The sequence below is a fragment of the Pipra filicauda genome, unplaced genomic scaffold (genome assembly GCF_003945595.2).
Source record: "Pipra filicauda isolate LSUMZ 115617 unplaced genomic scaffold, ASM394559v2 scaffold375_size704869_pilon, whole genome shotgun sequence".
NCBI classification, from domain to species: domain Eukaryota; kingdom Metazoa; phylum Chordata; class Aves; order Passeriformes; family Pipridae; genus Pipra; species Pipra filicauda.
The window spans coordinates 639,791-664,314 of NW_024104504.1; the positions used below are offsets into that span (position 1 = coordinate 639,791).

The window sequence follows — 24,524 nt, forward strand, 5'->3', positions numbered from 1 at the left end:
TCAAGATGAAGACATGAGTTTCCCCAGCATCATGCCAGGGAGACCTTATCACTCTCTACAACTGCCCGAAAGGAGGTTTCCCAGTCACTTTTCCCAGTGATAGGACAAGAGGAAATGACCTCAAATTGCACCAGGGGAGGTTTAGATTGTGTATTAAGAAACATATCTTCACAAGAAGGTTTGCAAACATTAGAACAGTCTGCCCAGATAACTGGTCAAATCACAATCCCTGGAAGTATTTAAAAGACATGCATGTGGCACTTAGGGACATGATTTAGTGATGAACTTGCAGCGTTAGGTTAACAGTTGGATTTGATGATCTTAAAGGTCTTTTCCAACCTAAACAATATAATGATTCTATGAAAAGACAAAGTTGTTCAGGAAGGCAGCTACAATTAGAAGGTGGTTAGAAACCAAAAATCTTGCAGGGACCACAATATGAGAGGGCACAGTGTGCAGGCAACTGGTTATAGTTTATAGGACTTTTCCCTTTAGGTATTACCTTTGCCACCTATGCACTTGTGAAAATATAATACTACACCACAGACACTTAAAAAACAAACAGGCTTAAAAAAAATAAACAACTAAAATCAAACTCACTAATTATTCTTGAAAGTATTACTCTATCAACCCTCCACGTTGCTAATAATTGTATGGCAACAGTGGAAATTGTCATAAAATGACTGAGAGACATATCATAATAATTTGACATAGTATAAGCAGAGCCAAGCATCTTTTGGATTCAGTATATGAAAACAGAAAATACTAAGTCAGTAGATGTCTTATTGACTTATCATAGTCTTCTGTCTGTAATTTTATTCAGTTACATGTGGTAAAACAAATCAAAAACACCTCCTGCAAACACAGAAAAATCCAACAAACCAAAACAAAAAAGAAATCCATAGGATGCCTGCATTTTGGGTATCTTCTTTCAAAGACTGTCTCTGGGATTTAAAACATTGCCTATAGGAATTCTTATGTCACATGAAGCAAATACCCTTCTAGAGAACTGCTGTGGAGACCAACCAAAGCAAAAAGATATTCTACAGCTCATCAACTTTTCAAATGGAGCATAGAGGTGATGAAGAATATTTCTTTGATCTCTGCTTCCATAGGCCTAGGAAATAAAAGAACCTTAGAAGATCCTGGTTTTCACTGAAGTACAAAAGAGTAAGTCAGAAAGTTTCCCCTATGAAAAACCTCACCTGGTCAGACAACCTGGATTTGAGTACAGGAATTCACCAAAGAAGTGATCATCACATTTTTCATACTATTTCTTGCTTTCATTCACTGAAAACTTACAAATAAAGCAAGACTTGCTCTAATTACTCTTTTGCTTTTATTCCTCTGCTTCCTGGCCAATAATGGAGCCAGTCGCTCAGGGACAGACATGCTGGAGCAAACTACTCCAAAGTCTGTCTCTGCCAACTTTCACTCATAACTGCAGCTTTAATTTCTGCCAGTTTTAAAGTACCAGCTTTCCTCACAAATTTTGAGTCCTATTCTCTACTCTAAACAGCACTCCTTGCAAATGGCATGAAGAAAACTGCAATTACTTAGGTCCAGTGTGCTTTATGATAAGGCAGTAGTGTATAGAAGGTCTGTTGTAGCTCCTTATTCAAATCCAGTTATAATTCAGTGCTGAAATGTCACCATCTTTAAAAGAGAGCAGTATCTGGCAATGACAGATACCTAATTACCTTCATGTAATGATACATTTTTCATGCAAATAGTGAATGAAATTTAGGTGCACCATAAGTTAAAATGTAAAAGCACTGAACCTATTCTGCCCATAAAAACTGTGTCATTACATTTGATAGAGATGCCCCAAAAGTTTTTTAATAGCTGTTAAATATGCTTAAAAATAAAGACTACATATAAATTTATTTTATGGTTTTAAACTGACAAAATTTCTTGACACCCATTATTTGCCCATGTTTTCTTTGTAATTGGCATAGCCGTTGAAGCACAGTCAACCATTTTCTAAGGGGAATCTGATATTGCCTAGAATTATAGACTTTTCTCTAATGTTATATGAGTACTAATTAATAGGAAAATTTCTCATGAATGCACCAAGCTAATTTTGTTTTGGGGGGGTCATGTTCATTACTTTAACTTTCAGATTTAATTCACTTTTGGACATTAAAAGTGTTTTTCTTACTTCAGATATAAAACACTCTTTATTTCCAGAGTCTTCATCCTAAAAACAAACTCTATTCCAAATTTTCTGCTGAGGGCATAAGTTCTTTGAATAAATCATGGTGGGTGAGTAGGAGAGAGAAGATAGAGTAGTAGCCTTGCAGTTGTCTTTTTTGGTACCAGCAAAATACATTTTCTATTACGTTTCAACTACTTTACAGATTTTTTTAAGGGATTTTTTTTTTTATTTCAGTTTGTAGAACAAGAACTGCAAGCTTCCCCTCAAAGCCTCCAACAGAGATCAGTAAGAAAGTAGAGTCAGAATATTTTACAGACAGATGCTCGTGCAAACTTCAGCATGCCAGCTAAGCCTTAGTTGGCTACAGTTTTAAAATCTCCTGGAACACGAAACTGTCCTTTCTCTAAATATACCACCTTCCAAGAGCTCTGGGGTGATGCAAGGGTATTAAAAAGATACAGGAGGTGCAAGGTGGGGGAAAGAGGAAGGGAGTGGGTGGTAGACCTGTGAGCTGGCAGACTCTGCTGGAAAAGGACCAGCATGCCATCTGTCAACATATTAGGCCAGGACTAACCGCTTAGATAGGGAACTACAGATTGCAGCTATAGTGAGGAAACTAGACAAATATATTTACATGATCTGATTGGTAATTAGTGTGCCTGCACAAGGTTTTCTTACAGGGTGAATGGGAGTCATCCCACTTCTAGCTTCTGCAAAAGCTTCTGTATTGTCAGGGAAGTAAGTTACAGTTTCCTGTACTACCAAATGATCTGGATTACAAAAGAACTCTACAAAAGGTAATAAAACAAAATTCTAGTTTCTGCATTCATCCCTTCTTAAAGTAGAAGACTAGTTGCCTAAACCTCCTGTTCATTTAATGGCCAGGCCTAAGTACCTTTGGAAGGCTAACCATGAAAATAAAAATATGTAAGCGAGCTGAGAACTAAATTCTTACTTGAGACAATAAGGTATTAAAAGTAAAAACAAACAAACAAACAAAAAAACCCAACAAATTGCCAAATGCAAATTATCAAACACTTAAACTATGTTTAATTTTGCAATTATTTATTAATATTAAACCGTAGCTCAAGTATTGTATTCATGAATTTATAACCATTTATCATGTTGTATAACAATGTACATCACTAAGTAAGCTACTTTGCTAACTAAAAGCAGCCTCTGATATTAGATCCCTGATCATTCACCTTGCTATTTTACCTCGTGGGTCCATTCTAGACAGTTTCAACAATCTCTGTACAAGCAAATCTTCCACAGAAGGCTGTAGGTATAACTGTCGTTGATTTGAACCATGCTGTGTCAGAGCTGGAGAGCTGGCCATGGCAAACAGTCTTTCAAATAACACATTCTCATTATTTCAAATAACACATTCTCATACTTCTTAAAATAGAAGTATTTTAAAAAAATACTTCTAAACTGAAAGAATAGAAAACCAAATAAGCCATTTTTATTAAACAAAACTCTTTTTTCACCCTGAAATCATGCAAAAAAAATTGGTCATATTGTTGTCCCTCTAGACTAGATTTATATGATGGCTTCGATCTCAGGCTGCACTTAGGAATACTCACATCTTTCATGTGATACAAAATCTGTGACTCACTTATTAAGTAGAGGTGGTTACAAGTATTAAACTACACTTAAATCTGGATCAGCAGAAGAGTAATTGAAGTTGTTGATTTTAATATTTGAGGACCTTTATAGCTTAGAACTTATCTTTTTTAGAAGGTACTTCTTTATTTTTGCCAATAGAGATCAGAGGAAATCTTGTTAATGGGGTCTTGATTCACAGCTAGAAAAACCAGGATTATTAGAGACTCTACAGAGCTAACTATTTGGAACTTCAAAAAGTTTGTTCTATCATATAAGAAGTGACACCATTGTTACAAGTCACCCCTCAAGGTGAGGGTAACTCAGGTTCTTGTTAATAGTTCTTTTGGGGCGGATTACACTGAAACAACACCGAATGACCAGTGTTTGCAAATATACACACACACACACACACTATATATATCTGTAGAATTTGTTTCAGAACAATTTGGTTGCAATGGAAAGCAAGTATGTAGCCATTTCCCTTATTATCTGTAGAAATAGAGCAATATAAAGCAAAAAATAATACATGAAAATGTATAAGGAAAAGAAAGAAAGAAAGAAAGAAAAAGAAAGTGTAAGAGTGGAAAGATACCATCACCCTTGGATCCACCGACAAGACTTGATTGTTGCAATTTTGATGTCACTGGCACGATAAAAAGCACTATCCCAGAGCGCAACACTGCCTCCGCAGGGTCTACTTTTATTGGTTTTCTCCCTTATCTGGCTCAAAATCCAGAACCTCCAGTGGTGTGTGCTCATCTCTGTCTCATGCAGATCAGAGGTTTCACCATCACACATCTAAAAACTGTCCTCCTCCCCCTTGGCCAGGCGGGTGTAAACTTGGTCCAGAAAAGCACTCTGCCACCTCCCCAAATGGCCAATTGTTTTAAGTCATTAACCATTAATATTACAGTCTCTCACAACCATGATAATAGCTTCAAAGTTTTCTTTGAAACTTAGTCTAAACATTACTCCGAAAATCACAGTCAGTGAGAAAAAAAATATTTAGACATAATGTAAGACATGAATTTGACTTGCAGACATGTGAATGTAAGCTACATTTAGCCTAACAACAGAAAATAACACACCTGATGACATTTACTAATGTGAAAAAACAAGAGACATTCAACAAACTGCCATTCAGTGACACAGACACTTCCACAGGCAGTGGAATAGTGGACAGGTATCCCGGGAAGAGTATTTGGATGTTGCTCGATTGTGTAGGAAAGGGGTTGGGAAATACAACTGGAGCTGAAATTGGCAAGGGACGCAAAGAATAATAAAGGCTTCGACAGTACATCAGCCAGAAAAGGAAGGTCAAAGGAAGCATTTATCCAACAGATGAACACAGTTGGCAAACTGGAAACAATGGACAAGTAGAAGGCTGAGCTACTTGACAACTGCTTTCCCTTAGTCTTCCTGGCAATCTCTCTTCCCACACCACTTGAATGGACAGAAAGCAGGATGGGGACTGGGAGACCAAAGAACCTGTTACAGAAAATCAGCTTCCTGAGGAACCTGAATACACAGAAGTCTGTGGGAGACAATGAGATGCACCCCAGACTTTTGAGGGAATTGACTGATGTAGTTGCCAAGGCACTCTCCATGATATTAGAAATGTCATGGCAGTCAGGCGAAGTCCCAAGTAACTGTAAAAAGGGAAAAACTGCACCCATGTTTACAAAAGTTAAAAAGGAGGACCCTGAGAACTATCAGCCTGTCAGCCTGAGCTTTGTGCCTGGAAAGATCATGGAACAGAATCTCCTAGAAGCTATGCTAAGGCACATGGAAAACAGGGAGGTGATTCAAGACAGCCAGCATGGTTTCACCAAGGGCAAGTCCTGTCTAACAGACCTAGTCTTCTATGATGGAGTGACTACATCTGTGGACAAGGGAAAAGCTATGAATATTATCTGTCTGAACTTCTGTAAGGCCTTTGACACAGTCCCTCACAACATCTTTCTCTCTAAATTGAAGATATATGGACTCAATAGGTCTATGGGACTATTGTCTTCACAAGTCGCTGTCACATGTGATGGGACCCTGCTTTCCTGCAGATGGTTGAAAACACCGTCTGCCCATGGCAAGTGGTGAATGAACTCCTTGTATTGCTTTGCTTGCAGCACAGCTTTTGCTTTACCTCTTAAACTGTCTTTATCTCAACCCACAAGTTTTCTCACTTTTACTCTTCTGATTCCCTCCCCTATCCCACCACAGGGAAAGTGAACAAGTGACTGAGTGGGGCTTAGTTGCCAGCTGGGTTAATGCACAATAGGTAAACAAAGGTAGTTAAGAGGAAGCAGATCTTAGTTTGCAAAATGCTCCACAGAAGAATATAACACCCGAAACAACAAGTAATCTCTCCTTCCATGCTTGGACAACCTCCAATTTCAAAGCAATTCCTTTAATTGCTTTTGGTTCAAAGTCAGATGACAGATCAAGCAAATTGAAAAGTTGTCCTTGAATCTTACTCTTTATCCACATCCTGTGCCAAGCCCCAAACAAATGGATCAAACATGAGATTCAGTACACCTGAAACGGGATCTAAAGATGAAGGAATGTTTGAGTCCCTGAATTAATTTATTTGACATGGCAGAGGTGGCCAAAAATGAACAAAAGGGCGGTAAGAGTATCGCATTTTCTGGGACCTAAATGGATGTCAGCTAATTTACTCTAAGCTTCCAGAAGTATCTGATGCTGATTATTTAGTTCATTATCCTACCCTTCCATGAAGGAGTTAAATATATCAGGTTGGTTGGTTTTGCTGTGACACCCTCTATGCAGCTCATACATTTTTTACAGATTTTTTTTCTTCAAGAAAGAGCAGGTTGATAAATCTGTTGTAAATTCATTCTGTACAACTGATGTAAGAGTTTAAGTCTTGCACATGAAAACTTGTATGAAAATTGGTCATTTATTCCTTTCCTTCAGAATTACAGATTTTGATCCAGAAGTTTTACTCTCCTATGTCATCTTCATTATATAGCTACAAAAAAAAAAATCTATCCTTACAAATCATGAGAAAAAAGAGAGACTTCTGAGAAGGCCTTTCCACTTTATGGAAAAGAGTCGTGCGTAAGCTTGAAAACCTAATTTCATTATTTTTTAATCTTCAGGTGGAGTTAAAAATGAAATAAAAATCAATCTTAGTGCTGTACTACAGAATGAGGTTTGACCTTGCAATTCATCTGTACCTACTGTGCTTATGAGTTACAGCTGCCCATCTTTCTTCAGGCATAATTTGACATTTTACAAAATCGTGGTAAAGCTTCCATGGATTTCATTCTGGGGTTCAATAACTGTTTCAAAGAGCCTAGGCAGTGGTCCATCTTTTGACATACGCTGCTGGTGTTTGTAAACCTAACATCATTAATGCTTGCAGTGCAGAATGCATTTATGTGGGGTGCTGAGCTGTATTTTGGTTTCACAATAAACTAATTTATATTTTCCTAACAGAAGCAAAGACAACAGAATCTTTGTGGATTACACAGCATGACCTGTATAAATAGAATAAGAAGCTGGTTCCAAGGGAAAGAATCATGAAGTATTACACATTAAAAAATATCTCCAGAATTGCAAGCTGTGCAACCTAAGACTCATCACACAAGATGGGAAAAATTGCCATTGACCTAACAGAAGTTGTACATAATCTGCAGATAGCTATTTCAGGTCTTCTGAATGTCACAATATTAGGATAAAGATTTGGGGCAGGATCATGCATTTTGTAATTTTCAATCAGTTCAAAGTCCCAATCCAGTCACTACAACAAAAGTGTAAAACAATCTTTAGAATGATTATTTATTTGTTTATTTCAACTTGTCAATTTTATTTCGAAATCACTATACTTCTTATAGAAGAACTAAATGCTTGGAGGGAATTATGTTCATTGCAGAGATCTCAAGCTCTTTAATAATAATAATAAACAAAATTACACTTGTTTCTCTCTCAACTTTTTGTTTTCTTTTGTTCAAAAGATTCCTAGTGCCATGTTTCCACGTATTTAAGCAGCATTACAAAGAAATATGTAATCTAACAAAAGAGAAACTTGCTTCTAAATATGCCTTAGATCACTGCAAAGACCCATAAAGGACACTGGGTGTTTATGTACCCCCTTTCAGGGCAGATTTTATGAAGAAGTTGCACACCTAAATTTGCAAGTGTGTGCTGGGACAGGCAGACTGGAGCTGCCAGGCATGAAGGAGAACAGCTAGGCCAATCAATAGGAAACACCCAATAGATGCATCTTTCTCTCCTGGACCAGATTATACCATCATTCTGGAGCTAAATATCTCTGTGAAATTACCATTAAAACTTAATTAATTTCTCCTTTAATTTTTGTGAAAAAAAGGTTTTTTTCCTTTTCCTTTTATAAATATTAAAATTTATTACTGGATTCTACACTCATCTTTTAAGTCTGCTTTTGCATAATCATCTTTGGGCAGATAACAGTATTGGAACTGAACCCAGAAAATGAAGAGCACGCACATATCAGTATGTGCCACTAAAATATGCCACTAAACCATGATTCCTCATGTTTCAGCTCTCTCTCTTTTCCTACATCCCAAATCTTGTGTTCCCTGCCATATAGAAACTGCACTAGCTTCAAGGAAAGCCACTAAATGTCTGTGATGTCAGATTAATTTCCCAGCACTATTTCACTGAATAAATGCAGTATGTTCAAAATGTTAATTCTTCACATACAAAGTAACAGGATGCACGCTATGATCATGCTCCTGCCTGGACAGACCTCTGCTCTGTCTCAACAGAGCCCTGTGTCAGAGCCCTGTATTGCAGATTGGCTCTTCATCTGGTCCACTTCCAAGCAATAAGACAATGACGGCTGGTACTTCACCCTGTACTTCACAGCTACTCATTCCTAAAATCCTCTTCCCTTTGTGCCTAAGCACATCTGGAATTCAGAGTTTGACACCAAAATGTCTATTTCAGCCAATTTGGGTGTTTCCCCTGTGCATCCACATTGACAGATTATTGCATATATAAACTTTACCTGAAAAACCTTAGGTACTGACAGACTCTCCAGCATCAAAGCTATAAACTAATTTGTTTTGTTTTGCCTTTGAATTGCCTTCTACAGTTTAGATGTTAACCTGTTTAAATGCCAATCTATGTCTGGGAATTTGCTCTCTCACTGTTTCTATTTTTAGGTGTACTTCCATCCTCTGGCGAAAGACAAATTCTCATTCCAAGTATTTATTATTTTGATAAATATAAACAGCTTTCTGCTTACATGAATTCTATTATCATAAGAAATTAAAAAAAAAATGAAGAAGATAACAGGGTGGTTAAGAAAAAAAACAAAGAAATTAACCTGGCTACCTGAAGAAGACACCCCAAAGGAAATTTAGGGGAGAAATCCCATGGGTCAACTTGAGATTTGTTATAATCATAAAAACAAACAACTAAAAAACCAAATCCCAACTCCAAAACTCAAAGAAACACTTCTTGCTGATACTGTACTTAATTTCAGTTGTCAACTTCTTTGACAACAATATGGAAAAGTCATGGTCAACTATAATCACAGATAACAATGAAAATTTAAATATTAATATAATTAACTTCTTAAGCTTTCTTTAGTTAACTTTGGCATACTTTTCTAAAACAGAGGGTCACTGGCAGTTTTTAGGTCACTGTTTGAGAACCATACTATGGCCTTATGTTCTGGAATTAATACTGAGGTAGTATTTAAAGTACAGTAAGAGATACAGAAAAGTGATCTAATTTACTGCTCCTGACTTTCTATTAAACTCCAACCTTACAGTGAATAATAGCATGTAAAAGCAATCTCCGCTTGCTTAACGAGTGTCTAGCAAAAAAAAGGAATTTTAGGTAAAAAAGGGAAGGTTTCAGTTTTTCAGTTCCCATTTCGCCTTGAAAATATTCTAATGTGCTGGAAGGGCTTAAATGGTTTCTCTCTATAGACAGAACTTAGGCCACTAAACTCAAAACTAATTTTGTATTGACTTTAATCAGAGAAAGATCAAAGTCCTACTGTTCCTTCAGACCTTTCAGCAGGACAGATTCAGCCAACTAGAATAAAATAAAAGCACAGCATAAGAGGTTCCCCAAAAGAGCCTTCAACCTTAGCCAGAACTGCAGTGGAACAGCAGCAGTTTGCTGCAATGTTTGCTTTTCCCATTTCCTAAGACATGGCTCCAATGAGTATTGTACACTACATTTGCCACAGGACTTCATGCAAGTAGTGAAGGAACTTTGATATGAGCAGGCACTCATTGCTCCCTCCTCTCTGCATCATGGTCTCTAATTTTTGTCCCTCTAACCTTTGATTTCTGTCACTGTAATACTATCAAATTGTTTACAGTGCCTGGTTTTCAGTTCCATGGACACCTGGAGGCTGGATTTACATGGTAAAATGGATATGGGCACTGTAAGGCTCACAGAAAATCTCTGTTCTATTATCGGGTCAGTTGTGACTCTCCGAGACACTTCACTCACTTTACTAACTGATCTCTGCATACTACTTTTTACATGAGTAATAATATATATAACAATAACGCATTCACGCGGCTATATGTAGATAACATTACAGTTGAGGACTGTCTTTTGGTTGGGTTAAGGGAACTTCCCAATCAGAAGGCACTTCCCAGTGCCCAGAAGGCACTGTGGCAGGAACGCTCCCATCGCCAGAGACTGTCACTGCTGGGATCGAAGGTCCTTCACAGCGGGGGCTCCAGTGACTCGACCCTTGACTTCCCCACATGCCCCACTCACACAGTCAGACCAGGTTTCCTTATCGATTCGGCCCCAGGTTTCCCATGGCAGAGTCTCAGATGTCTTGTTCCATAAAGCCATTCATTCATGGCGCAGTAACACAGAAACAGCCCGAGCTGGTGCCTCCAAAGAGGGACCCTGAACAAAGGACACCCCGGGCTTTTATACCCTCACACTCCAAGCATGGGAACGCCTGGGGCCCTCAGGTCCTGCTGTGTCTCTGAGTGTCCCGTCCCCAGCCGACTACACAGGTCGCTGTTCCCTCTGTTATGCAAAGGGTCGGCAGTTCTCTGCCTCTTGCCTGGGGCTCCCACCCAGAGCTCAACCTACATCTGGCACTGCACCTGCACACCGAGCTACCTGCACTAAATGTATTCCTCAACAATTCTCATGGGTTTTATGTTTATATATATTCTATACATATGTTTATATGTATATTTATATTATTTAAATCCTTACTAAGATGGGAGAGGGAAATTTACATCATGTTACTTTATCTGTCCTAATTTCATTGCTAGCATTCAGTTTAACTGCCATATTAATTCATCAAGAAGATTTTAAATATTTTAAAACACAAAAAAGTAAAAAAATTATGTGGAAAACAGGAACTGACCCACGTTAATTTTGTATGCTGGGAATATGAATAATACATTTTTGTATTTATCCTTTTGTGTTGTATAAATTCATCTTTGGCCTTTTACTTTCCACCAATGATATGACTTAATCAATAGCCTCGTTTAAATCAGCAGCAGTGAAGGGCATCAGAGGAACAGGCATAACAGCTGTAAGCTTGTCAGATATTGTTAAATATCTATTTTTGCTGTATTTTTTAATTTGATATTTCTATCTTTGTAAAATTACAGTATAAGATAACAAGCAATGCTCTGTTAAGCATACTAATTCTCCCCTCCCAGTATAAAAGCTTCATAGAACAATGTTATGTGATATGGCAAAAGGTTGGAGAATGAGGAATAAGTAAAACAGAAAAACTAAACCTAGATGTCAGTTTGGCATGCAATCAAAGCTGTCGACTTCTAACTACTGCAGCTGCCTAGACTTTGGTTAACTTCTCATTGATTTCCCCAAATAGGATTTCATCTAAAGCACCAAATTAAAAACTGAGGCTGAGGGACCGTTCTATAAATTGTAAAGTGTACAAATGAATGGCTAGCCAATATACTTGGCAGCTTTCATCTTTATAAAGCCTCTGATTCTGAACCTAACAGAAGCTGGTAGAGGTCAGGTTGGGTTTTGGGAAGAGGAGAAACAGAGAGAGTATGAAGCAAAATGTAATGATTTTTTTTACCTATTGTTAAGGAAGTATTTAGGCAGGTATTAATGGATGTTCTGTTTCTGACAATGGAAAGGTAAAATAAAAAACCGCTGAGTGAAGATCATCTGAAGAAGAAAAACAAAGAAAAAAACCACACAAACAAAATAAAAATAATAAAAAACCTCTCTAAGCCAAAATTAACAACCCACTCTTGTAATAAATCCGTGATCTGCAGTACACTGTAATGCTGAAGAACATACAGTAACAGCCATTTCACTTTGTGCTATTTCCTGATTGCTACATTCACATACCCAAGCATATATACCCAATCTTTTAAAGGAAGGCCTACGATGTGAGGGTTTACAGTGGTGCAATATATAAGGAATATGACTACTTGAAACAGCACTGTATTAAACCCAGAAAATTGATTTCAAAGACTCAGCACTGTTGAAACATTTCAGAATAAAATACTTTCCATTTCTTTTCTACAAAAGATCAGTGACTGCTTATCCACTTTATCCCTATCCTTGAAGCGTCATTAATCCTAAATCAGAAACAATTAGTCTGATACATATTGTATGCAAAAAAATTGAAAACTCTTTCTTATTCATATTTTCGACACTCAGAGGCTACTAAAGGCACTACAAATGTTTTATCCCACTCTGCTCAAATCAGGTGAATCATCACAAATGAGAAAAACTTTTTAAAGGTCTTAAGTAATGTCTATGTATCTCACCCTGATGAAGGGAATAGTAGCAAACCTTTTACCCAGAATTTCTACTGATGAGAAGAATCACTGGCACATACTTGGCCAACTTCCAGTTCAGTCACATAGAGTGGTAAAATCCATAAGCGTTATGAAGGTCAGTGGCAGATGTCTGCTTACTTCAATGAAGATAAAGTATCCTTATCTATGGTTCTTCAGTCATTGACAAAAACGGTGTTGAATTACATTTTATATATCTCCTCTGTTTATCCCTACAAGACTCTTGTGAGTCTATACTGACATTTAATGTCCCTATTCAATATCTGCATTTGAAACCTTATAAAATTCTGCCCTCAGTGACAACCATGTGGGCTCTTTTTTTACAGGTCTGAGAACATAATCTGATGTCACATGGCACAAAAAAAGATACACAAATACTACAGGCAATCCATACACCACTTCAACCTCTGTGAGTAGAGTTTTCCCAAGGTTCTTTAAGAAATTCTCTGGATACGATTCGGAAAAAACAACGACAAAAACCCAAACCACACACCAAAAAAAAAACAACCAACAAACAAAACAAACAGTATGAATGTCAAGGGTGTGTTGCAACTTCAGGTTCAGACACTCAAAGTTAGGTATCCATAATATAAATATTTAAGCTCCAGTTTCAGGCAGTGAAGTACTAAGGCTTCAATATATTGTCTAAACATGGGGTGGGTTAACATTTAAGATGCTATAAAGCATCCTGCATGTTCTCTAATAAAGAGAGTATTTAGAAGCATTTGAGGCAGGATACTTAAACAACATCTCAGGTAAAAATCAACAGAAAAAAAAAAAAAACAGAAAAAAACCCTATTATTTTTGTAACACATAATCTTCAGTCAAAGGAAATGCACCTTCCCCCCCCCCCAAAAAAAAGATTAAAATTGATATTATCATCAGTGACACTTGTAGTCTATTTTAATCCTACTTCACCTTTGCATTTAACACTAGATCATAAAACCTCTGAATTATAGAACATAATGTTCTTTTTAATTCTCTCTTTCTCCACAGAAAAATACAACTGAAAGCATTTCCTTCAGCATGGAAAGTAAATTTATTTTAGTAGGCAAAGGACAGGTGAAGAAAACTTGTGAAGTATTCTCATGAATACTTTCTTGTCTCTCCCACCTACATAAGCAGTGGTTTAAGAAAACAAAATAGCACAAACAGTGATATAAAACCAGGAATATCCAAGAGACTTCTCATATAAATAGAGTATCAAAAAACCTCATATAGACAACCTTTGTGGCACTCCCCCTTACCAGAAAAGATTGTCATCTTGAAACATGAAATAATAGCTATATCTTCCTTAAAATATTCAAATACATGAAAATTATCTTCTTCTTTTCCCCCAAGAAAAATAACTTTTAAAGAAAATAAATCTGTGGGAGTATGCAAAAATGTCTTTTTTGATAACACAATTCAGTACTACATTTCAAATATGTTTAGAATACTATATGCTGATGATTTTTAAAATTTATTTCATATATGATTAGAGTTCTAGAAGAAAAGAACATTAACACTGTACCTCTTTAACTCTTTTGTTTTGAACCCCTATACAGGACCAGCCTTTTCAAAACATTTCAACACCTTCTTTACAGGAAGAATAAATCATCAGCATCAAATTGGCCAGGCATATGTATGACTGTTTTTTTGTTTCTCATTTCAATGATGTTCAAAAAAACAAAAACATATTGTATCATTTGAAAAATCAGACTGAAAGATACGAGTGCCAGCAAAGCATGTAGGAGATAAAAAGCTGAGGGCAATATGACAAATCAAAAAGATAATTATTCAGTATTTTAAGAAGTTTCTTACATTCTCTTCTTTCTCCTGCTGTGCACAAATGCAGAACAATATACATAAAGCGTCTGTTCCCTTGATGAACTTGCATACAGTATTTAAGCATGGGTAGACACTAAATATGTGCATAGATATTTTGTATACACACGTTAAACATATATGCCAATGTATTTGCACTGGAACAGGTGACCAACCGTATCAGAGTGGGTGCAGTGATAAGTGTCTGATAAAGACTGATTGATCAAGAAGAGGAAATTAAGTCTCCTTTAGAAAACTGGGGGTTTGAATGGATGGACTCCCAGGTGCCTGGAAAAATTGCTTGGACTTCCAGTTTCAAATGGTTCCAATGGGCAGCTTGTTTATAGGGGTGGATAATGCAGCCAGTGATGCCTTTGCAGCTGATGCCTTTATTAATAAGCTGGATCACGAGGCAGAAGGCATCCTTTGTAACTTTACAGATGACACCAAGCTGGGGCAAGCACTCTGCATGCTGGAAGTCTGGGCTTCTATTCAGAGGGAGTTGACAAGCTGGATAAATTGGCAACAGGTACATCAAGTGCAGCAATGGCAAACAGAGCCCTGGCATAGGAGGGAATAACCCCATGCAGCAAGGCAGGCTGGGGGCCAATTAGACAGAAACCAGCTTTGCAGCAAAATACCTGTTGATCCTGGTGAACAACCATTTCAGCATGAGTCAGTAGTGTGTCTTTAAACAAAGAACAAATCGCAACAGTAAAAATGCATCTAGAAAGCTATAGGAGTCAGTAATTCTTTTCTGTTCAGCGTGTCAGTCTCTTTTCCCAAGCAACAAAATATAGGACAAGAGTAAATGGCCTCCAGTTGCTCTAGTGGAGATTTAGATTGCATATTAGTAAAAACTTCATCACCAAGTCCAGCAAAGGGTCAGGAAGCTGGTCAGAAGATCAGAAAGTATGAAGATGGCCTATGAGAACTGCATGTACTCACTGGCAAGATCCAAAAGTTATTGCAGTTTTAACCACTTAACAGAAAGGTCTGGAGAATATGGAGCCAAACTCTCTTTGCACAGTGACGGGATGAGAAGCAACAGATACAAGTTGCAACAAGGAAAATGCTAATTTGGTATGAAGGAAAAAATTTCCCAAGTAGAACAGGCTGCCCAGCAAGTCTGTGGCAAGCTTTAGAGATATTCCTTGACAGGACAAGGCCCTGAACGACCTGATTTAAATTATCACTCTTTGGACAGGATGTTGTATCAACTGACCTCTGGAGGTCCCTTCCATCTTAGATTGCTTCATGATGATAGAATAGTACTCCATGTATATAGTAAGCCTATTAAGAATAATCACATGCCTAGCCTTGATATATTTAGTATTTTTCAATTTTTTGTAATATTTCAACTGATAATGAATCACTTTTTTCTCTGTAATACACAGAAAAGATAATCATAGGTCAAAGGTAATCTGTTTAAATACTACACATTTGAATATTAGAACTATATTTAACTACTCAAAGTGTTCTGATGGTGCTATTAGAAATAGTATCAGACAAATAATCTGACAAAAACAGTATGAGATGAGTTGATGTTGAAATAGCATCAAAAAACAACTACGTTGTGTATAAGCTTCATCACCCCAAAACCAAAGGAACCAGCGACATTAAAAAGCAAGAACAACCACCACAACCACTTAAAAAGCCACATCAACTTCTGCCTTTGCTGTCACTTGTATTGGTTTCACTAAGGTCAGACAGAAAGTGCAACTAGTGGCTTTCACGGTAGAGGCGGATCAAGTTCGAGGAAAATCTATTTGCAAGAAATAACTGACAGCCTCAAGTTAACCTTATAAAGGGATTAATGAGTCACAGAAAGTTTACGGAATTTTCAGAAAGAGGAAAAAGTTCAGGAAATTTGAGTCAAACCCATATCATACTCTCCTCTCTTCCTTCAGAGTAGAAATCCTTGAGTGAAGGATATTTTCAGAGCACAGACTGGGAAACCACAATAAAATTTGATTGCAAGGATGTTTTTTCTAATTGTGGTTTGACACTTAAATTAACATCAACTGTTTGATTACTCTACTCTCTTCTGCCTCCATGATGGATAAATATTTAATGAGAATAGTCTCCACCGTGATTGTGAATAAAGAAGTTAATTCCTCCTTTATTTTTTCTCAGATCCCTGAGAAACCAGGTATTATCTGAGGAGTTACAGAATAACTACCTTTCCTCCAAATCTCTTAATAAGTATTCACCAGAAAGCTAATATTTAGATATACCTAAAGGAACTTTCCTATCCCAGGAGAAATCCTGCTGAACTTTACACAGGGCAACCATATTTAGAGTCAGAAACAGTACAGAATAAGTGTGATTTTTAACTTAAGCTAGGTCTTCAGTCTTAGTTACAGATGCAATTCCTCAAAGTCTTAGTCTGTCTAACTCTGATGTGCTGATAACACCTTGTTATCAGTAGCACTGGAAGGAATATGTGCGGCTCCTTTCAAAACCAGATATGAGGAAATCCACACAGGGGACTATTAGATTATTTCTGCTAAGGAAATATGCCTCAAAATATCTCAAGAAATCCAGTAGCCAACAAAGTTATTATTAACCTACAACTTCTGTTTAGTTCTATATTTAATTACAGTGTCTTGAGTCACAAAGAGAAGCTAGAGGTAGAAGAATGTTATTTAAACTAGATAAGCTTTCTAGTGTAGAAACTAGAGTAGATCTTCAACAGAGGGAAAAAAAACCCAAAACCAAAAAAAAAACAAAAATACCCCACAGTTTAAAATATTAAGATATTACTTAAATATAAAAATTCGTGGCTGGTGCTCTTTTCCCTTATATGCTAGAAACTGACAGGGAGAGAACGGGAGGAGGGAAGGTATAGGATAATACTTAGAAACATCTTATTATTTTATTCACTAAGAATGGAAGCATTATATGACTAAAGAGAGAAAGAAAAACAGGAATGTATTGGAATACTGACAGACAGCAGCATCCTGCTTCCAATGGCAGACTCTTAGCAAATGTCTTCACCCAGAGACAAAAAGATGCACTCTTTATATAAGATTATGATTTGCACTAGATGCCAAAACAAGGGTGAGAGAGAACATCTAGATTTACATTCTCTTATGAGCCATTACATCTGTCATAACAACACTGAGACAGAAACTAGAATACTTTTCTTTAACATCTCAAGAGAAAAGAGCAGGCAAAGTAAATATGTAAGAGTAGTCTGGAAGCACAGTTCCTTATAAGGACATAAAGATATGGCCTAACCATTTAAATTAATACATTGCATATACTCCAAATTTTCTACAAATATTTCTTAACTTACTAAAATGTAGGTGAACTAGTTGATCAAAGTATTGGAATATTGTTTAACAAAACAGGAGTGGATCTGTCTTTGCCCCAGTAGGGCACTTGCTTTTCCATATGCCACTTCACGTGCTTCTGCTGTGCATCTGTCTCATATAAAACATATAGATGGTTAGATTCACTACCAATTACAGGCTGCAACAAGTTTCATTTCAATTACAGCAGGAGAGGAAAACAGTTGGAATCCCTAAGGGGAGGTTCAGGCACCAAGGGGGGTGAATCAAAAATGAGAATAGTACATTGCATGCTGCTACTTAGGGAGAGAAATGAAGTCAAGATATATATGTAAACATTTATTTTTATATAAACCTGAGGTTACTCAGTTTCACTTCAAGCACATTTGAGATACGAGAGCAGTACCTCATTGACCAGAATCTATATAGAAAGAGCTGTTTCACAATTAATTTTAACGATAGTTCTAAACTGCATAGAAGCTTACTTTTGAAAACAAAGACATAATAAAATCTAATCACAAAGAAGATCAGTGTTTGTCCAATATTCCTGAACTACATCCAAGCTAAGATACTTCTTTTACTAGTTAATAGAAACAAAGAGTTATGATCAGAATAAAATAAAAACTGTGAAAACTTCTGCCAGGGTTAATAACAATATCTCTATATGCAGACTCCAAAAATTAAAATGTACACAACATTCCACTTCTCAGAATCCTGACTCAAGTACTTATTGTCATGTAGTTTGAGGAGCAGAGAAAAACTCCTTTTTTTTTTTTTCTTCTTTTTTTTTTTTTTTCTTTTTACAGGGAAACAAATATTCCTCCACAATCTACTGTTTGGAAATCAAGTCATTTATGTGGAATATAGCCAAATGAGATATTTGAACAGTCTCAGATTCTTTTCTTTAACCTTAGCCCGTTTCCTACAGCTCTGCATCTCTTTCCTCTCTCAAAGAAAGATTCTTAGGTCGGGCTCAGCCAAAAGATTTGAGCTCATAATCGTGCTCAAATCTTCCCTCTCCTTTTGATCATTCTATATTTTTTTTTCTCCCTCCTGTACATCCATACTCCCAGATTTGTGTGTTAATGTGTTGGGGTGGGAGGTGGTGTTTCTACCCCCAAGGAACAGATGTTAATGTTGTCAATGCCAAAGTATCATTATATTCCTAGAAGGGATCATTTTGATCACATGTCAGAAGATAAGAGTCTACTCAAAAGCATTGCTCAGAAAACGGAACCATGACTACATCTGCCCATCTGCAAGTAACAAAATTAGCCTAGTATGAGATGTAGAAAAAAGCTGCACTAGCTAAACTCTATTATGCAATTGTTGCTGACTTCACACTTCTGTAACACATTTGGTTCAGGCAGGCTAGGAGACCAGAGTGATAGAAACCTCAGTGACCACTGCTAGTTGGCCTTATGGTTGGATGATATCAAGGAGAGTGGCCTGAGGCTATGTAACTAGTGAGGCCACATGGCTAGTTTGGCTTATAGTGGCTTCTGCCAACACTATGATTTATAAATCCATAAAGAATTAAGACAATAAGTCCTCATGAGTGGACGCATCCACGGGCATGGAGCATCTCACGGAAGGCTGAGCCTGAACCATGCACACACAAGACCGGCTGACAACCAGGACCCAGACAGGGTGCGCAGTTGGAGTGTGTCTCCTGTACCCCTGCATGCTGGTCTGAATTGGGCTGAAGGAAATGCAGCTTTAACTAGTATCTGTGTGTCTGTGTGTGTCTGTGTGTGTGTGTGTGTGTATGGATGTGTTTGTGTTGTAGAATAGGCTTCTTAAAAGACAAATTGCTATTCACATGCTTTCATCTCTCCCACACTCTAAATACATTTTCGATTATTCATCACTGAGTGCTGTGTTTCCATTCCTGCATCCATCCCACCCCAGCCCAGTTCCCCCACAAAATCATGCAGCCTTCACTGCAGCTTATCAGGTACGAGACATTTACCTAAGAGCTTCAGCATCTAATATTTAGGTCCAGATACCACCAACATTAAAGGCAATGACTAAAACTGAACTTCAAGAAATAGAAAATCCATTAGGTCTGAAACTTGTTTTAAGAGGGTTTTTTGATTCTATTACATACAATGTTAATGGAGATTTGCTTTGCCAAGAATCCTTTTGAAAGAGGCTGTGTAATTGCTATTTAGATGTGCAAAGTACTCACAGGTAATTCAGCCGTCTTTAAAAAAAGCAAGAATACAACTTTATTCATACTCAGTAATGCACTGCAAAATGTGCAGTCCTCATTCACTCTCCAGATCATCAACATAGTTATTTCTTAGACTATGAACATCTATCAATATAAAAATCATAAAAACAAATTAAAATACCTAAAATGCTTTCAATAAGTAACAGGTTGGAGGATTTTTTTCAAATCCTAACATTCACAGGCACAAAAAAGAAGCTTTAATTAAATTGATTAGCCAGTTAGTTGTCAGCCATAAAAAAAGGTTTTCCATGCCCACTATCAGCTGGATAGAGCCTTCCCAAATCTTCGTTCGCGAAGCCTAGCCATGATGATGATCAGCTGGTAAAGAGAATAAATTTTTCAATTTTTTAAAACTAGAACAAGCATGGGAAATACTTTATCCTTTTGTTTAAATATCTTTAAGTATTGAACCCAGCTGAAAAAAATTAGTCTGACAAAGAGCAACAATTCTTAGGGAAAGGCTGAGACACTTCCATAGAATCTTCCATAAATTAGCTTAAAAGCTTAGAACTTTCTTCCTGTTTAGTTACTTTAGAATTTACTTTCTAACAATTAGCATCCAACTTCCTAAAAAACCTTTCCCTAACATGTATAACTCTTAAAAGACTAGCTTTTACAATGTGATGTATAGAATAATATACCTTCCCTTAAAAAGTGGACTCAGCCATGAAGGATTACATATATATTGTTCTTACAGACTTAAATAAAAAAGTACCCCAGGATTTTTTATTTTAAAATTAATATAAAATAAAATATTAGATTTGACAGTTTGTGATGAAACATTGTACTCAGCACTTACACAAAAGAAAAGATATACCAAAGGTTAGCTAAGAACGTATGTGCACGTTTAGTCTCATATGGTATTCTATTGCCTGAATCCACCTCAGTGTTGTCCATTCTCTATTGCCATAATAAGAATTTATATATACCTTTAGACACCTAGATTTCTAGTGTCTGGAGCTGAATAGAATGGAATAAAATATTTCATTTGGAAAGCACCTACTGTGATCATCTAGTCCAACTGTGAATCCCACTTATTACTGTGTTCACTTTAAAATACCTAGTCTCAATTCGGTATAATGCCTGTTTTTCCCTGAAAATTTCCTTCAAAATTATTGTGGCAATGAATTAATTTATAACCACCACATTCTCTACCTTTAGAAAGGAGACAGATAAATATCTAGATTTTTTTAATCTGTATCAATTTTATAGCACACTTATAGAGATTCAACAAAGTTTATTCAGAATATTTTTCACATTAAAAATTGAAAGCAATGCCCTTATCTCTGAAATGCCTACACTGAAGCTAAAATATTCTACTAAGTCTAAAAATTCAAACACCCAGTAGGTAGTTAGAAAATGTAGTTTTAAATTTAAAAATTGATACTGGAAACTCCAGTTTTCAGGAAATTTTCTTCTGATGTAGCTTGAAACCATTGCTAAAAAGTGCTTAGTTTTGGGGAATGAGGCCTATATTATAAAGGAAACAACATTTTAGTGTAATTTTATATTTGAATAGTTTAACAAATGTGACTAAATATATCATAAAATACAACTAAATTTAAATTGCATTTATTAGTTGCAACCTTTAAAACAATTGGAATTTCTGAACTTCTACATGGTAGTAATTTTGGAGAGACTCTCTTTAAAAAGTACAGACAGATTCTACATTCTTGTATTTCACACAAAAATCCAGTGTGGAAACCAACAGATTGGACTGGAGTTCTGCACAGCAAAGAAAGCACCCATCTGAATAGACCATAGTTCCTCCTTAATGCAGGGCTTTAGAAATCAGAGCACTGAACTCTAGTTCTTCTCTGATTACTGACTCTGATAGTGGAGGACAAACAGCATCTGCCAGACTCATTTTCTGAGAAGTCCACGTGGTGCTCAAAAGGTGATTGTTATGTTCCTTGGCTTACTGGGTTGGAGTTGAGTGCAAGTGCTAAACAAGACTTTCAAGAGGATGCCTGGAGAAAGGTACTATTCAGTACCATCTGTGAACCACTAATTGCGCTGAGAGGCAATAAGTAACCACTTGCTTGTGGTTACTTGTCTGAGTTGTGGTTACTTGTCTGAGTAAAGAAAAGAGAACTGGTCTTATAAACTTCAGATGAGCAATTCTCTCTTCGCCCTGTCAGATGCTACTGCAGAGTTCTAGTTTACTACAGGCATTATTTCAACTTTACAGCAGTGTGACAACATTGAAAAGAATGGAAACACCCTTGCATAGATTTGCAAGTAATGCACTTCTTATGAGCCCTGCAGGAATTTTGCCCATTGATTCCAGTGACAGCAGGGCCCAAAATACCTATCTCAAAAATTAAATGTTTATTTATTTCAGTGGATCTGATATCTTACCACCCATGGTTTGTCAGGTACCCAAATCTCCCACAAGTACTTCGGCATATCTCCAAAATTCAGTGCCTAAAAAGCAATAATATTTAAATAAAAAAGATGTGTCATTCTTGCTACAGATCTTCAGATTACCCACCTCCCCAATGGCCCAATATTGGTAATATAGAAAGCAAAATGTGAGCAAATTTCTACTGAAGACAGATAAATAACTTTTTATGAGGGTTCGCAAACTTCAGAGGCCACAGCCTAGTGTTACCAAACACATGGGTACTAACATTTAAAATGCTAGTGGTTTCTGAAGGCTGATTGTATAACATTTTGCTGCAGTCAGACAACAGATTTTCAGAGGGTTTTTATTGTTCTATTTAGTCAACTACCAAGTTGACTCATGATAAGAAGAAACTTTTCTCTTTTTTTTTTAGTTTAATGCACTATTAAGCTTTTTATTAAGATATTATTAATCAACCTCAAGACTCTAAAAAGCAAAACCATCATATCTTTAAAACTGCAGTTAAAGCTGTGTTTAATGTGGGAGCATTAATGGATGTTCATGCTCTGTTACTAACTGCTGAATATAAATAGCACTATGTACGACTTCAGGTTCCCTCCTGAGTATAATACTCAGACACCCCAAAATATCACATCTCCGAGGACTAGAGTCATAAAGACTCTGTGCATATGTGACTGTAAGAGAACTGTGGAGGGAAAGTTAGGTAGGTTACCAAGTTTGCAGTACCGTCAAATCTGCTTACTCCTAGACAAACTGAGCTGACAGAAGAATAGGACCATGAACTGAACTAAGTTCATGAACTGAACTATCTGAACTATCTAAGTTAGAGCAACATAGGCATTTGGAAGGACAGTCAGACAGGTATCAACCCAGCACCAGGCCTTTGCACTGTTCTATTTTATTTGAGAAACGAAAGCTTCCCAGAGAGAGAACATTACGTTAAGAGTAATGTTTTTGGGAAGTCAGACAATTTCAAATCCATTCTCTGTAGAGTAATATGCCCAAATTGCAAGCAAGCAAGCACCGTATTCAGAAAGAACATTAGTATTCTGTACAGAATGGTTTATCTGCTCCTTTACCACTGTATAGTGAGCAAAATCCTCAGAAAACTTTACATCAAATAGTACTTTTACTTGCAATGGAAAACACATGTCTCTTCCAAAGTACTCCCAACAGGCACCTCGGATATTTTACACAAGCTCTGTGTTCTTTGAGAATTGTATCACAGTTTTGAAAGCTTTTCCAAGAAATCCCCTTGAAAGCAAAAAGTCATTCTGAGTATTTTATCTAGCAAAAGTATTCTCCTCTGATACCTGAAGTCACATTTTCAGCTAAGTTCAGGAAGTCCCTTCTTTGCCATCTAAAATTAAAAAAGAAAAAAAGAAAAAAGAAAAAATCCTAAAAAACCTCAAATTAAAATACTTTAAACAATCAGAAATGGTTTTGGTCTTAAGCAAGCAGAAATGTTACTTAGTCTTACACTCTGAATGAAAAGGCACTTACATAATCCATAGATATTATTAAGGGTAGCTTAACAGTAAGGTAAAACCACTGAGAATGCCTGTATCTCCTTTACCTATGATTGTTTCCCTCATTTACAGGAGTACAAATGAAGAGCAATTCACCTAGAGGCAATAAAATTAAACTGGTAAAAAAAGCAAAAAAGGAGCCCCTGTGGACCAAATTCTCTTTTTAGAATGTATATTGCACAGTTTTATCCACTTTGATAAAGTGATGAGTTCTTGTAATCAGAGTCCATATCACCTAATACCTCCTTAGCTGTTAGAAAGTTACCTTTACTGAAATAAGTCACTTTGCAGAAATAGTAAGTAGTTACCTGAAAATAACTGGAAAGGAATCACAAGACAGATTTCCATCACAACAAATAATGAATATTTCTCCCATCCCCTTTGCTAGTTGAAAGCTTGGGGAGACCATCAAAATAAAACAGGAATGACCAGGAATAACATCTCATTCATGTAACAATTTGCAGACTGAAAAGACAAATTCATGGCATCATAAAATACAATGCCTTTTTTCTACAAAAAGCAGACTACTGCCACATCAGAAGTGAAATATGTCTTTCTCATTTTTCCTTGCTTTTGGAAATGATTAAGATCACTATGTATTGGAGGGACAGCAAAGAGCACCAGGGAAGCAACAGCTTCACTATAGTTTCTCTGGATCCCCAGCCATCTTTTACAGCTTCCCTGTGCCCATCAGCACAGAAAGAAATCCCTGCTCTCAGCCTTCCAGAGGCAAT

At 36.8% G+C, this 24,524-nt stretch overlaps 1 protein-coding gene across 1 annotated transcript in view; it reads right to left on the reverse strand.

The window, feature by feature from the left end:
* The window catches only part of LOC113983964 (protocadherin-9-like), a 386,566-nt gene extending 364,250 nt beyond the window's left edge, over positions 1-22,316 (reverse strand). The window contains exon 1 of the mRNA XM_027713598.2: positions 22,255-22,316. Coding sequence (XP_027569399.1) covers positions 22,255-22,302 — 48 coding nt within the window. The 5' untranslated portion in view covers positions 22,303-22,316. The remainder of the gene's footprint in view (positions 1-22,254) is intronic.
* Positions 22,317-24,524: the final 2,208 nt, after the last annotated feature.